The following is a 14,490-nucleotide window of genomic DNA, read 5'->3' as shown; positions in this document are numbered from 1 at the left end:
GAAAACAGCTGTGAACCAAAAAGACTAAGGCAGGCGAAAGATGCTGCCAGCATGGAACTTGGTTTTTACTGGCCTGAGATATTGTGGGAGAGATGAACAAATGAAAACACCTGATGTTAGATTGTGGTATGTTTTGAAGAGAAAAAAGGAAGCTAGAGAAGGTGACCCAAGTGTTGGGTTAGGGCCTGAAGTCAGGATACAGTGTTTAGGGAATGCACTATTTGAGCCTGTTCTGAAGACAGTAAGAGGACAGCTGTGTGGCGCCGGGGGAGGAGAGCAGTTGACAGAGGGAGGTACCGTGCCGCTGTGGAGCGGGACCTTCGCCGGCCAGGGGCTGGTGAAGCTAGATCGTGGGCCCACAGAGCCATGGGCCTGTGCGTGCCAGCCCCTCATGCCGTCTTCTTTTTTCCCTCCAGAACACTACAGCTACTCATCCTCCAGCCTCAGCTCTGCTCTGCCTCTCCCTGTGGCACATACCTCCTTGCCAGCCCCGTGCCATGACCTTCAGACGTCCACCCCGGACATCTCAGCCATCCCTTCAGCGAATCACCCTTCCGGGTATGGAGGGGCTGTGGACAGCGGGGCTTCTGGGTACTTTCTGTCTTCCAGCAGCACCCGGCCCAATGGGGCCCCAGCCCTGGAGAGCCCTCGCATTGAGATCACCTCGTACCTGGGCCTGCACCACGGCAGCAGCCAGTTTTTCCATGATGTGGAGGTGGAGGATGTGCTCCCTAGCTGCAAGCGGTCGCCATCCACGGCCACTCTGAGCCTGCCCGGCCTGGAGGCCTACAGAGACCCTTCGTGCCTGAGCCCGGCCAGCAGCCTGTCCTCCCGGAGCTGCAACTCTGAGGCCTCCTCCTACGAGTCCAACTACTCCTACCCGTACGCATCCCCACAGACCTCCCCATGGCAGTCGCCCTGCGTGTCTCCCAAGACCACGGACCCTGAGGAAGGCTTTCCCCGAGGCCTGGGCGCCTGCCACCTGCTGGGCTCCCCAAGACACTCCCCGTCCACCTCACCCCGCACCAGTGTCACTGAGGAGAGCTGGCTGGGGGCCCGAGGCTCCCAGCCTACGTCTCCTTGCAACAAACGGAAGTACAGCCTCAACGGCCGGCAGCCCTCAAGCTCTCCACACCACTCACCCACGCCGTCCCCACACGGCTCGCCACGGGTCAGCGTGACTGAGGACACTTGGCTGGGCAACTCCACCCAGTACACCAGCTCGGCGATTGTGGCGGCCATCAATGCCCTGACCACCGACAGCAGTCTGGACTTGGGGGATGGGGTCCCTGTCAAGTCCCGCAAGACAGCCCTGGAGCACTCACCCTCTGTGGCGCTCAAGGTGGAGCCGGCTGGGGAGGACCTGGGCACGACGCCACCCACGTCCGACTTCCCGCCAGCGGACTTCACCTTCCAGCACCTGCGGAAGGGCGCCTTCTGTGAACAGTACCTGTCGGTGCCACAGCCTCCGTACCAGTGGGCCAAGCCCAAGTCGCTGACCCCTGCGTCCTACATGAGGTGAGTGGATGCAGCTGGCTGGGCTCAGCCTGCCCCGTTATTCCTGTCGAGCTTTCTGGCATGGAGAGGAGAGGGGAGTCACTGTGGTTTCTTGGTGCTGCGCTGCACCTCTGCTTCCTGTGGGGACGGCCTGTCTCCAGGTTTCTTTTCCCTGAGGACCCAGCCCTGACAGCCTCATTGTAACCTGATCATCTACAAAGACCCTCTTTTGCCTGAGGTCCTTTCCTAGTCCCAAGTTTAGGGCTTCAACATAGTCATCTGGGGACATAATTCTGCCGTAGCAAGGTTCAGCAGCACATGAACACAGTTGTGCTTTTTATAAAACTGAGCCACACAATCACCCATGTGTGCCTGCCTGCTGCTCACCCACTTCCTCTCTTGCCTTAATTGCTGTCACCATGGCTGGCACAGATGGGACCTCAGCTCAACAGTCCCCCAGAGCAGCCGCCTCGTCAGTGTTCGGTGAACAACATACCCGCCTCCTCCCGGGAGACCTGCTCTCACTCGCTGGCAGTCTGGTGACAGAGAGCTCGAGCGTGTTCTTAACTTTGGTCTTGGGTTGCTGGTTTTCCTTTTTAATGGGGCACACGGCTGCTCTCGTTCTACCGGGCCCACTTAACCAGCCCAGCGCTTTTATTTTTAACCAAACAGCTTTCCCACAGGTGGGCCATTCATGACCCCTGGCAGGGTGCTTTCTGCTCCAGAATTTTCCTCTGAGGAATAAAAATGTCCAACAAGGGCCGTAGTCAGAGCCAGGGCAAGTCCTAGGCTGAGGGATGACTGTTCCTGTGGACTCTGTGCACCCTACAGCAGCTTGGGCCTGGCCCTTTTTTGCTTTTGTTTTTTTTCTGTTTTCTCCTCATGTAGGGTATCCCAGGGTGGGAGTAGGGCAGCAGCTGCCCCAGAAGAACAGGAGATCAAGGAGGTGACTGGGTGCAGAGTCCTCTGCCCCTCTGGGGTCCACCCCTTCACAGCACAGTTGCACGGCCGTGCCCCATCAGGGCTGCACATGGATAGTGCTGGCTGTGAATATCCCTGCTGCAAGTTTTTGAGAGTCTGTAGCAGGGAATGACAGGAGTCTGCCTGATGGCGAGCCCTGGGCTTCCTGGGCAGTTTGGTTGAGAGAGAAAGAAGTGCTGCTCCTTACACGTCTGCCTTCCTGTTCCTGCCTCTCTGTTTAGTCCCAGGAGGTTTAAGGGGCTGATGACTCAGTTATCATCAAAATGAGTGTCTCAGAGCTGGGCCTAGCGGCACACACCTGTAATCCTAGAACTCTCAGAGGCTGAGGCAGGAGGATCATAAGTTCAAGCCCAGCACAGGCTGCTTAACAAATTAATGAGACTCCGTCTCAAAGCAGAGATTATAAAAGGGTTAGGGATGTAGCTCAGTGTGAAGGCCCAGGGTTCCATCCATAGTATGGCAAAAAAAAGAGAAAGAAAGATAGATCATCTCAAGACTGGAAATAACTTCATAAACATGCGAATCTACAAAAAAATCTATGTGGAAGTAATTTGAGAAATTTAAGAACTGTTTATGCCTGCAGTGCTATCATTATAATTTTTATTTAACTTAAAAGAATATCTCAGTGCTAACTCTCACCATTCACTCACTCACATACTACACTCTGTGATCCAAATTTCACAGACATTGAGGGTCATTGTCATGCATAGTGGGCTTGACTGAACTCTTTAGAGCAAAGGAAGAGGGATGAGATCAGTATAACGGTGACGATAAACCCAAACAGTCCCTTAAAGTTTGAAAATTCAGGTAAGCCTTGCATTTTAGTGTCCCAGAGCTGTCACAGCCAAGTACCCAGATGGGGAAGTGTGAACAAAGGAATTTGTTTCATCTCTGGAGGCGGGAGTCCAGGATCAAGGTGCCCCAGGTCTGGTTCCGCTGAGACATCCCCTTTCGGATGAGGGCCTCCCCTGCTGACCTCGTTTTAGCTTGGTCACTTCTTAAAGGCCCTTTCTCCAAATATCGTCACATTCTGAGGTACTAGAGGTCAGCACTGCCATACAGGAATTCTGGGGGCCACAATCAGGCCCTGACTGCCTGTCCTGTATCCCAGGAAAATGGCAGGACCTCTCTGAATGCAGAGTCCATTCTTTGGCGTTTTCTTGGTCCTGGCCAGGGACTTTGGCGTTCCTGGTGGATCATGGCCTGCTATCTGCCTATCTCAGACCTGCCTGGCAAGGCCGTTGGAAAGCACAGTTGCTGTTTTCTTCCTTTGCTTCGGAGCATTGGCAGTGATCTCATGGCAAATGATGCTGTCATCTTTATCTCCTGGTCACAGATATTGCTGGCTAGGTGTGATGGCCATGACATTCCTGTGAGTTAACACAAACAAACAAGAGGAGTGGAATGTACCAAACCACCTTGGGGGTTTGACGTTCACCTTTCTCTCTGTTTTGGTTCTACCTCAAAATATGTCTCCTGGTCCCTTGTGATGTTCCATACTCCTCATTAACTGCTGCTCTGGGGCAGCTGGAAGCCACAAGCCGGATGAAATGTGAAGTTATTTTGCCAGTGAAAGGGAGTGGCCAGACTTCCTTCCCCACGGATGCTCTCAGTGGATATGCACGAAACCACACAACTGATAGCTGGGATTGCTGCTGATTGTCTCCCTAGTTTGGGATGGGAAATTCTCAATTTTAGCCAGTCAATTTTACCCTTTCTTAGGATGCAGGACCTCATCTCTTTCAGTCTGTCCCAATGTTAAAGGAGCTTGTGATGAAGTGCCCCAGGCTTATCTTCCCCAAGGAATTTAGGTGTTACAATCATTTCCCTTTTGGGGACTTTTTTGTTCTTTTTTTATCATCCCATCTTCTGTGCAGAGCACTCAGATAGGCCCACACAGATTCAAAAAATGACACCAAATTCTGCCAGAATGGAAGAAACTAGGCGCCGGGGATTTGGCCCAGTGGTGCTGCCACCTGCCTCTCAAGTGCGAGATCCTGAGTTCAATCCCCAGTACCAAAGGAGGAAAAAAAGAGAAACTCCTATTATGTTGGTGAATGCAATGAGAGTATTTGATAGAGTTGCACAGTTTAGGGTTTAACTGAATGACATTTATAGCCTGGGGAGCGGATGCAGAAATCATGGATGACTTCCTCAACACGCCCTACCCCTAAGAAAATCAGAAGTTTAATTTCTTGGGAAGGAGTAGGATTCCTTCCCTCTTTACATGTGCCTATGGGTGGAGTGACTTGGTGTGATACTCCTGAACATGGGGAGGAGCACTCCCTGGCCTGGTGACACACAGAGGGGACACCTGGAACCTGTCCCTGGCCAGGGGAGGGTGTGCGCCTGCTGCTGTACAGAAGGTCCCAGTTCACATTCATTTATTTCTAAATGTGGTTTTAGATAGAGGCTTGGGATTTATATATTAACCCAATGGAACTAAAGTTTAAACAATCCTTTGTCCATCTATTCCATCACCAAGCCGCATCCAATCAAGTGCTTGTCATTACTGTGCATGTGTGACAGTGTCTGGAGCATTTTTGCTCTTTCAGAAGAGGCTCATGTGAGGTCCCAACCCTTGGTCCGTGAAGGCCTTTCACTGTCTGTGCCCACATGGGCTTCTATCAGGAGGCAGATGTATAGGAGGAATTTAGAGGAAAAGGAGCTAGTTTGAGGAAAGCAGAAGCATTTTAACTGAGAGTATTCGCAACACCAATAGCACACGTGTTGAGTTAAATCCTCTGTGTGAACTGCTGCTTGTTTTCTTTTTTTTTTTAAAGTCGGTACATGTTTGCAGTATATAATGATTACATTTATCAGAAGGAGTAGGTACGTGGGCATAACGTATCTTGACTCTTTTTTTTCTCCTTCCCTTTTCCTACTTCCCAAATCACTGCTTTTTAGAAAGAGTACAATTTCTGAGGGAGCGGACAGACTCGGTGAATAGGTTTTACCCAAAGTCTGCTTGGTTCTGAGGATCACAAGTAGGTACATGTATTGGTCAGCTTTTGTTGCTGTGACCAAATACCTGAGAAAATCAACAAAGAAAAAGATTCATTTTGGCTCATGGTTTCCGAAGATCTAGTCCATGGTTAGCTGGCTCCATTACTTTGGGCCTGAGGTGAGGCAGACACCTCATGGTGGAAGGGCCTGGTGGAGGGAAGCCGCGCCCTTCCTGGTAACCAGGGAGCAGGGAGAAGGAGTCGGAGAAGAAGAGGCTGGGGGCCAGGTGCAGACCTCTCCGTCCTATCCCATCATCTGTTACCTTCCACTAGGCCCCACCTCGTTTCCATCAACTCCCAATAAGACCACCAAATTATGATCTCATCCGTGATGGAATTAAAGGCCTTGTATCTGATCTCCCTTTTTTAGATTCCAGCCATGTCCAAATCAGTGTATATCAGGCATCAATTTTGGCTGTGATGTTGGAGGTCTTCGTGGTATCAGTAGCTTTGATGCTACACATACGTGTTAGCTTCAAAAGCCCTAACAGAAACCCTTTTGAATTTTAGAAGTTATGTGAATAGTTCAGTGTTTTTGCTAAAGTGGAATAAGATTAAATAAGCCTGTAGATGGGTAACAAGTAAATCCACATCTTGTCTTTCTCCAGGCGTAAATCTCCTAGCCATGTCACTCAGGAATTTCTACAACATTTTGGATAGCTGTTCTACTTTTGTGACTGAGTTCAGGTCTAGGATGGGCAGGGTGTCAGTGGAAGATGGTATGGGTTCCTGGGTCCCTAGGCCCATCTCCAGGCTCTGGTGGCCAGGCTGGACTGTTCAGAGCTCTGATGCTTGAAAAGAGCATTGTCCTGGGCTCCCTTTGAGGTCACAGATTGCAGGTTGATTCCAAACCAGTGTGCTAGAGGGCTGTGTCCTTGGAGGGTCTCCCAAAATCAAGGAGGATATGGACGGTCGTGGCCATAGGGTTTCTCCTGGCTCATCTCAATGAAGACTGAGGACATTTGCATCACCTCTTTGGCAGACAGGCATCCCAGAGGTCGAGGATGTGAAATTTGCCTTTGTGGTTTGCAAAGCACTTTCATGGCTGGACCTCAGCTATTGCATAAAGCTGGTCATGACTGTTTCAGCCCCTGTCCCTGTAAGCCTTGCCCTTTTCCGGGAGGGAACCTGGTGCCTTGCTTCTGAGCCAGTCCCCCTGCTGCACCCTGGCTGTGGTACTCTAGCCTGTCATTTTAGGGACTTGACAGGCCTTTTCAGTCACCCTGCTGGCTCTGAGCATATATGGATGGCCTGTGCCTCCTCTTAGTTCCTCTAAGTGGGCTACACTCAGAAGTAGGTCTTAACCAAAATCCTGACTGAGAGACTGAAAGGTAGGCCTGTTTCTGGGAGCACACAGCCGTCTTCCTGTACTTTGAGAACTACAACCATGGCTGCTTCACCTTGGGGACAGGGAGGGAATAAAGCTGTGGGTAGATGTGTGTTCTGTGTGCTCAGTAGCTACTTTCTGAGGGCTTCTTGATTTTGGGATCAGCCTCTGCTGTCCACACCCAATGAGGTGAACCAGCTGCCCGAGTGCTCATCAAATTGAATGCCTTTTGCCTTCAGGGTGGGTGAGCACATGGAGTGGTCTCTCAGCCTGCTGTCTTCCTGCCCTCCTGTCAGCCTGCAGAACCTAGGTGTGCCCAGGGACAGCAAGGAGGGCCGGGGTCCTTGCTGCGACTGTGGGAAGAGCCCTCCCACCCCATGCACACACTGCCTATTCCCTGCAGGGAGCATGGGAGCACATCAGGGCTTTGCTTGGCACTTGACTCCTAGCGGGACCAAGCCTGAGTTGAGGCCCCTTGTTAAGCACCCCCAATTAATAGTAAACTAGAATGTATTTCCAAGATGACCTGACCCTGAAGCCTGCTCCCCAAGCACCATCTCTGTGGGGCCCCGACTCCCAAAAGTTCTGTGGGTCAGCCCTCCTCACAAGCCCTGTGCAAGACCACTGGGCAAGGAGGCCCTGGGACAGGGTTGAGCCTGCAGCTCAGAGGACACAGTGTCCTGGAGTAAGGCACTGCCTTGTAGGTCCCCGACAGGTAGGACCCATGAAGATGCATGAGGAGCTGTCTGGAGCACTGAAGATGTTATGTCTTGTGGTCACCAGCCACAGCAGTGCTCCAGCATATCACTTGTCACACTTCCTTCTGAGTTCACAGCAGATGCCTGGAGAATGTGCTCCACCACCCTGATTTCTGACTAGGTTCATCTGACATTTCGACTAAGATTTTTAAGCAGGCTATGAAAATAGAAGGTGCCTGTTATGTGGAAGGACATTGGCCCTTGGTCTTCTTTGGAATGTTCTTCTGTGGGGAAAGGGGAACTCAGGTACTTCTGTGTTCCTGGAGAGGACAAGATCACTTGAATCTTTGTGGCTTTATGCTCAGGTTTTTAGGTCCAGCTGTGGAGACCTGAAATGTTAATCTCAGAATGGTCACAGTGCCATCTGATTGGCTGTGCCCGTTTTGTGCTTGTTGGCCCTGAGTGGGGTAGGAAGAAGGGTAGACCCAGGCTTGGAAGCTGTCACAAGTCTCCAGGTTTGAGATTTCGCTCCAGCTGGGAGACAGTGTTGAGAGCCACTGGGCATCAGTGATCACAGACATAACAGTCGATTCCTGCTCAGCATTCTTGTTTGAGGAGAGGTAGAAAGTAGAGTTGGTGGTGATTTGCAGCTGGGTTGGCTGTGGAGAAGTGTCCCTGCTTATGGACGGAAATCTGGAGTCTTGAGCTAAAATATTTTATCCGTCCTGATGGGGTTTGCCTTTTTATTACCTATTCTAAAATATTTTCTGAAGTTTGGGTTTGACACAAGTATTATTGGCCGTTGACAAGGAATAATTGGAAAGCCTGCATTTGGTTGAAGGCTTTTCCCTCCAAGATTCTCTAATGAGAACACTTACTCACACTTTGATTCCTGTCGGTATGGGGCTGAGATAAACCATTTCCCAGGCCAGGACACTGGAGAGAAGGCAGAAGGACCACATCCTACCATGGTTGCTCAGCCTTGGCTTATCTTTGCAGGTAGAGGGTTCTGCTTTCCTTGGAAGGAATTGCTTCTCCTTGGGATGTGATCACATGCATGTTCATGAGAGGGAATGATTGCAGATGTGTTGCTGAGGTCCTTCATGAAGGAGAGATTGTGCACCTCTATCTCTGCTGGTGGACAGTGTATCAAAGGCAAGTGAGGTGAATGTTCATCTCTGTTCCCTCTGCACAGATTGCTATTTTTGGACCAAAGTGATTCACCCTGGTCCCTAGGAGGAGGCTTCGTCGGACCTTGAGCCACATGGAAGTGTCCCACTTGCCCCAGGGCTGTCTCCATGAAGGTGGATGTGGCTGGGTGTGTTCCCAAAGCTTCAGGCCATGTTCAGACTTGTCCTGATAACCCTTGTTTCTGTTGAAGCCATAACTCTGAGGGTCAAGGGGCCCATGTAACGAGCAGCACTGGTGGTCTGGAAGTCCCTACCTTAGGCTGGTAGAGCGGCTGTGGCCCAGAGTTGATAAACTTGCTGCTGAGTGTGTGTGTGAGGGGGCATTGCAGGGGTCCGTCTTGTACTGTGAAGGAGGGGACTGCTTGTGGAAATGTCAGGACATGAAATTAAAGAGCAAGGAGCTGTGTGGCCTCCAGACTTTTGCTTGGGCTGAGCATGGTGTGATCATTGTGATCAGACACCGGGCCTGAGCTCACCTTATCACGCAGCCTGCGTGGTCACCTGGGGGCTGGGGGTGCCTGGTGGTGCACGTTGGAGGTGGCCAGCATAGAGATCAGCACAGAAGGCTGAAAAGCAGCATTGGTTTTCCCTTCAGCCAGAAGCCTGATGAGGAGTGGGCCAGGTGGCCGCTTTTGGCAGTGCCACCAGGCAGGAGATGTGACTGAGGGTGGTGTGGCCCTGCACGGGCCCCACGTGGGCTGCCTCAGCCGTGGCCCTAGGGCTGTGACTCCAGGGGTTAGGGTCCTCCATTTCAGCCACAGCTGGTGCACCGCTGGGCCTCTTAGTGTCTCCACCCAGGGGAGCACGGTGTTCTGACGTGATCTATCCACAGGTGACTGGAAAACTTGCTTAAGTTCAGCTCAGAGCATCACACCCTGAACCAGGGACGCTGGCTTCAAGCTTAGCCTTTAACACCAATGCTTTCCACTTAGCCAGTGGCCAGGTTCTCCTGTAGATTGGAACCCGGCTGAACAGATGAGTGAGCTCCGTGATCTTGACTAGTGAATGCTACTTCAGCGTCACTTTGACAGCAGAGCAGTGGGAGTTGGTTCTGTGACTTCCTTTGCCTCACCCTACAGTCATCTGTGTGGTATGGAGTTTCTTGGTATTTGTTTGTTTTTATTTTTCATAAGTGACCACAGAAGGCGTGGCCCTGAAGCGTTCTAGTTGCTCAGACATCCTCGATAAAACCACGGGCTAGCTGTGACTTCCAGGAAGGAGTGGGCCTAGAAAAAGGCACAGTTTGCAGTATCTTGAATCAGCCTCTGAGGGTAGAGGGTGAGGAGGGGCAGCCTAGGCGTCCTCGGCCCTTGGGAGTCCTCGGCCCATGGGCATCCCCCTAGGGTACTTCTCCCTGTCTGTCTGTCCTTCCTCTCTGTGGGCTCTGCAGCCTGAGAACAGGTACAGGAGAAGAACTGCCTATGACTCGAACGGTGTCTAGCCTCTGGTCAGGAGGGACTTCCGAAAGTAGAGTTCCTTTCGTTCCAAACCTCACCCCTCGCTTCTGAGCAGCAGGGAGTGTCTGGGAGTCATGAGCAGGTGTGCTCCCCTGTCTGTAGACTTTTGGGAAGGAAGGGTGCAGTGCCGATGGCCTCTAGCTTGGAGTGGGAGAGGACTTCTCACTCAAGGGAGTTGTCAGCTCTGGGGTGAGTGTGGGAGCCCAGGTCTTCCTGGGGAACCTGAGGCTCAGCCTGGCTCTGGCTGTGCTGTGTACTCTGCCCAGATGCAAGGCACCATGAAAGGCCAGGGACAACCATGGGGCCCCAAGCCTGTGGGCAGGGCCTGGGCTCCAGGCTCAGTTGAAGGGTCATGGGACATCCCAGGGTGTTTTTTGGAGGGGGTAGTTTGTGGGGGTACAAGTGGAGGGAATAGAGCAAGACCAAAATGTATTCTCCAAGGGGCTGGAAGAGAGGGCTTTCTTGGAAAATCTGAACACCTGTTTGATGGGACCTTGGAGCACAACCAATTCATATGAAATTCCTGAATCTGTCATTTAAAACAAATATTCCTCCACTGTTGTCTGCTGTGTGTGTTCTGCAAGTTCCAGATCTGTGACTTTGACTGGACTTGAACTCCTAAGCCTAATGCATACTCCTCGCTGTATCTATGAGACTTGGGATCTCCAAGAATTCCTGGGTTGCCATTCCCCCTCCCCATGCTTGCTGTTTGTTGAAACCCTTATTCTCAGAACTTGTGGGTTGTAGCCACATACCTTGAAGTCATCCCAGGTGCACTGTGGAAGTTGGGTGCTTGTACCTAAGGGCAGCCTGGCAGGGCAGGTGCCTTGTCCAGATTTGGGCGGAGCGGGGAATGTGCCACCCACAGACCCCGAACCCAGTGAGCCAGAAACTTGGTTTTGTCCAGAGCTGACCACCTGTCTTCTTCCGACTCGGTATGAGCTGACCTCCAGGAAGGCTAACCTCTCCAGGGTGGGACAGACTTTCTCAGGGCAGAATCTCCTGTTAGAGGGCTGTGGCCCCCTCTAGACCTCCGAGAGGTCACTGTGTGGTCCTGAGGTTGACCTCAGGTGGGTGGGTGGATGGAGTCTTGCAGCCCAGACTGCTGTAGTGGCTGAAAAGTGCACTAACAACCCCCTCTCCCTCCCTCCTTCTTTCCTTCGTTCCTTCTCCCTTTTTTTCTTTTTGAACTAAGGGGAAAATCCAAACACTGAAACAGTGAGGAGCCCTTTGGCTGCTGACCCTGAGAAAATGTGTTATTACTTTGAAAATCTTGTTTTCCTTATACTTGCCTTTATTATCCTTCCTTTGGGCAAGTTTAACCCTGCCAGGTTTACAGTTGGTAGCTTCATTTGCCATAGAATTACGGGAGTCATACATAGCCTTTACATGTTTCTTCACATAGGGGTTTTAAGTCTTTCTTAGAAAATTTGGAATCAGAAGGATTTTACCTAAGCCATGTAATCAGAGATACCTCCTTGGGGTTTCTCCCTGAGCAGTTACCCTAAGGTCCTTCTACTTCTTCGGGGCCTGACTTGTGGAGAAAGCTCCTCTTCGGGTGCTGGGTGACAGTGCTCTTGCTCAGGGAGGGAACCCAGAACACCTCCAGTGTCCCTGATTGGTTGATCACAGTAGGGGTAGGGGCACACCCAGAAAGTTAGTGCTTGAGATTTTTTTAAAATATTACTTTTTTGGTTATACAAATCAGATCCTTCACTTTGGAATATTTTAAAAATACAGATAATCAAAAATAAAAAGGAATCCCTGACAATTCTGTGACTTCAGTTGTCACAGTGATCATTTTAGTTCTTGTCCTCCAAACTTACTCTTGAAAACTGTTTCTAATCTTTCACTTTTCACCTCAGGAAACTTTAAACATAGCTGCAGAGAGGCCACGTCTGCCCTCCTACCCGCCTCACACTACTTCCCCTCCGGGTGCGCTGCCCTCTGAAGCCCGTGTAGGCGTCCTGTCACTTTATCTGTGTTTCCATGTGTCTCTCTCAAGAGTGGGAACTCATTTTGAGAAACTAATAATGCCATTATGTCATCTGGTAACAGATGCAAAATGATCTTTCTGTGTGTATCAGCAAGTCAGTGTTAGGACTTCCTGGCCCATGATTTTCCTTGGCAGCTGCTGCAGCCAGGTTTTATGTGGGTCCCCTCATCTGGCAGTAGATGCCTCGGATCCAGATGTTTTGCAGTCTTCTTCCCTGTGGAAGTTGTAGGGAGCACTTGTCTCCCACCTGGGTTTCACAGATGGGTGTTGTTTGGCTCTTTGGTCCATGTGTAATCTGTTTATCCCTCAAATTGCTGTGGCCTCAGGCTCTCTAGGATTCGGACATTTTGTTTGACCAAGTGATAGTCTCATCTCTTGGGGATATCAGTGGGATTTCAAGGTGCTGGTGGTCCACAGCAAGTGGGTCTGTGCAGTGGATCAGAGATCTAGAGATGGAGCTGCTCTGGTGGGCGGAGTGGCCCAACCCTGTCCCTCTTCAGGGGCTTGCCTCTGAGGCCAGTGGGCACAGCCAGTGGGCTCCATTGCGCCCTCGTTAGCAGTTTGCTGTTGCTGAGATGACCTTGCCTTTGAGTTCTGCTTCAGGGAAGGCCTGTGTTTCAGTTTTCCTTCCTGTGGTTTACTTTCTTCTGGGCCCGTTGGGCATCCTGTGCTAGTAGAAATGCCAAAAGCAGAGCTCAGAGAACACCTATAAAGTGAAGCTTTTCTCTTTTTTATCTCAGAAGACTGTCTTATCCCGAAGTCTGTTTGAATTCTGGGATGAGGTCTGTATGTGGTTCTGACCCAGGAAGTGTATCCCTTTGTGGGCCTGGGTAGGAGACCCTCCCAGTGTGGTTCTGTGCAGCCTGGCACAGCAGTGGCCAGATAGTGAGGCATCCCCACAGCCTTGCAGGTCCTCAGGGGAGCGGAGCTGGGAAATGCTGACCTGTGTAGATAGGAGCTGGGGACCTGGAGACCTTTGAGCTCTCGCTCTAGGGTGCAGCGTGTAGGTGGCTTCCACACTGTGAATGGTGCACCTGTATCATCCTCCACACTTTTCCTGTGAGAGGGAACACAGCCTTTCTCATGGGAAGTGAGTCTCAGTGCTGCTAATAGTGATTCAGACAAGGAGAGCTGGGGCTCCTCCTGCCATACACCCACAGGCTGAGGAGGGTATGACTGGCCTCACCCAGAGCCTGGCTTCTCAGTCTTGAGCTGTGCTTCTTCCCACCCCGCACCCTAGTGCAGAAGTGCATTAAATGCTGGAGCCCAAGGCTTCTGGGACTCAGAAGATTAAGAAACAATGCTTTATCAGAATTTCCTTACACATTCAGGAAAAGTCTGAGATCTGCTCAAAGGCGTGAGTTTGGAGTAGGCGTCGAGGTGCTGAGTGTGCTTGCCTCCTAGGGCTGATGTCTGGGGAGGGGCAGTGTCTGATTCTCCGCAGGGATGAAGCTGTGATTACTGGGGTCCTGAGGCTGTTCGCTTCCAGGTCTGCACATGTATTTTCTTACTGTCTTGGGTCTTACAGGACCCGTGTTCTGTGCAATCAAGGGATTGGACTTTATAAGTGACTATTCTGAACAGGGCCAGAGAATGATGACTGACACACATCTGACAATATTGGTGACAGTGGATGTCACCCCACAGTGGCTGACCATAGCCCCTGGACAGCTGGCCTCTGTGGACAGGGAGGCGGGCCTCAGGTGTATACTGACTGGCCTGGGGTCTCATTATGTTTTTAGTAAGACACAGGGAAGATACCAAGTGGATGCTAGAAGTCTAGATAGTTCCAGAACCTTCACTACTAGTGGAGGAGAAGGTATTTATTTTATTTATATTTATTATTCATACACCATGTGTTATCTTCAGTTTTGCCCATGTATATCAGTATTGTATGAAGATGGGAATGGAAGCTCAGGGAACCATTACTGGGGAAGGGCATTGGCAGAGGTTCAGATAGATCAGGACTTATGCTGGAACTGGTTGGCAGAGGAGCTGTGTTACTTCCTAGTGCCTCGAAGGAACACAGGGCTAACGGGTCAGGCACTTCGAATACTCACATCCTTTGACTATGCACCTGCACTAAAGAAGAGTCAGGGAGCTGTCCCAGTTTAATCCTGTGGCTGTTCATGTCAATAACATTTCTAATACAAAGCACTGGAAGCAACCCAAGGTCCAATAATAGAGTAATAATTATTTACGTGATCAGATGTGATGCTGTGATTAAACCATTTGTGAACAATATGCCTCATGCTCAAATACGATCTTTCTTTACAGGAACAAAGCCAGCACTCAGGAGGCTGAGGCAGGAGGATTGTCATGAGTTAAAGGCCAATCTG

General features: G+C 50.9%; 1 protein-coding gene across 5 annotated transcripts in view; it reads left to right on the top strand.

Annotated features, from left to right (window-relative positions):
* The window catches only part of Nfatc1 (nuclear factor of activated T cells 1), a 117,430-nt gene that overhangs the window by 13,201 nt on the left and 89,739 nt on the right, over positions 1-14,490 (top strand). For all 5 annotated transcript variants that reach the window (XM_004861916.3, XM_004861918.4, XM_004861917.3 and 2 more), the window contains exon 2: positions 417-1,518. In XM_004861916.3, coding sequence (XP_004861973.1) covers positions 417-1,518 — 1,102 coding nt within the window. The remainder of the gene's footprint in view (positions 1-416; positions 1,519-14,490) is intronic.

Source organism: Heterocephalus glaber, unplaced genomic scaffold, assembly GCF_053883595.1.
Source record: "Heterocephalus glaber isolate CG9 unplaced genomic scaffold, H.glaber_assembly_v1.0 deba00000331, whole genome shotgun sequence".
Classification (NCBI taxonomy): domain Eukaryota; kingdom Metazoa; phylum Chordata; class Mammalia; order Rodentia; family Bathyergidae; genus Heterocephalus; species Heterocephalus glaber.
The sequence above is the reverse complement of the archived record's forward strand: the minus strand, read 5'-3'. Positions and strand labels throughout refer to the sequence as shown.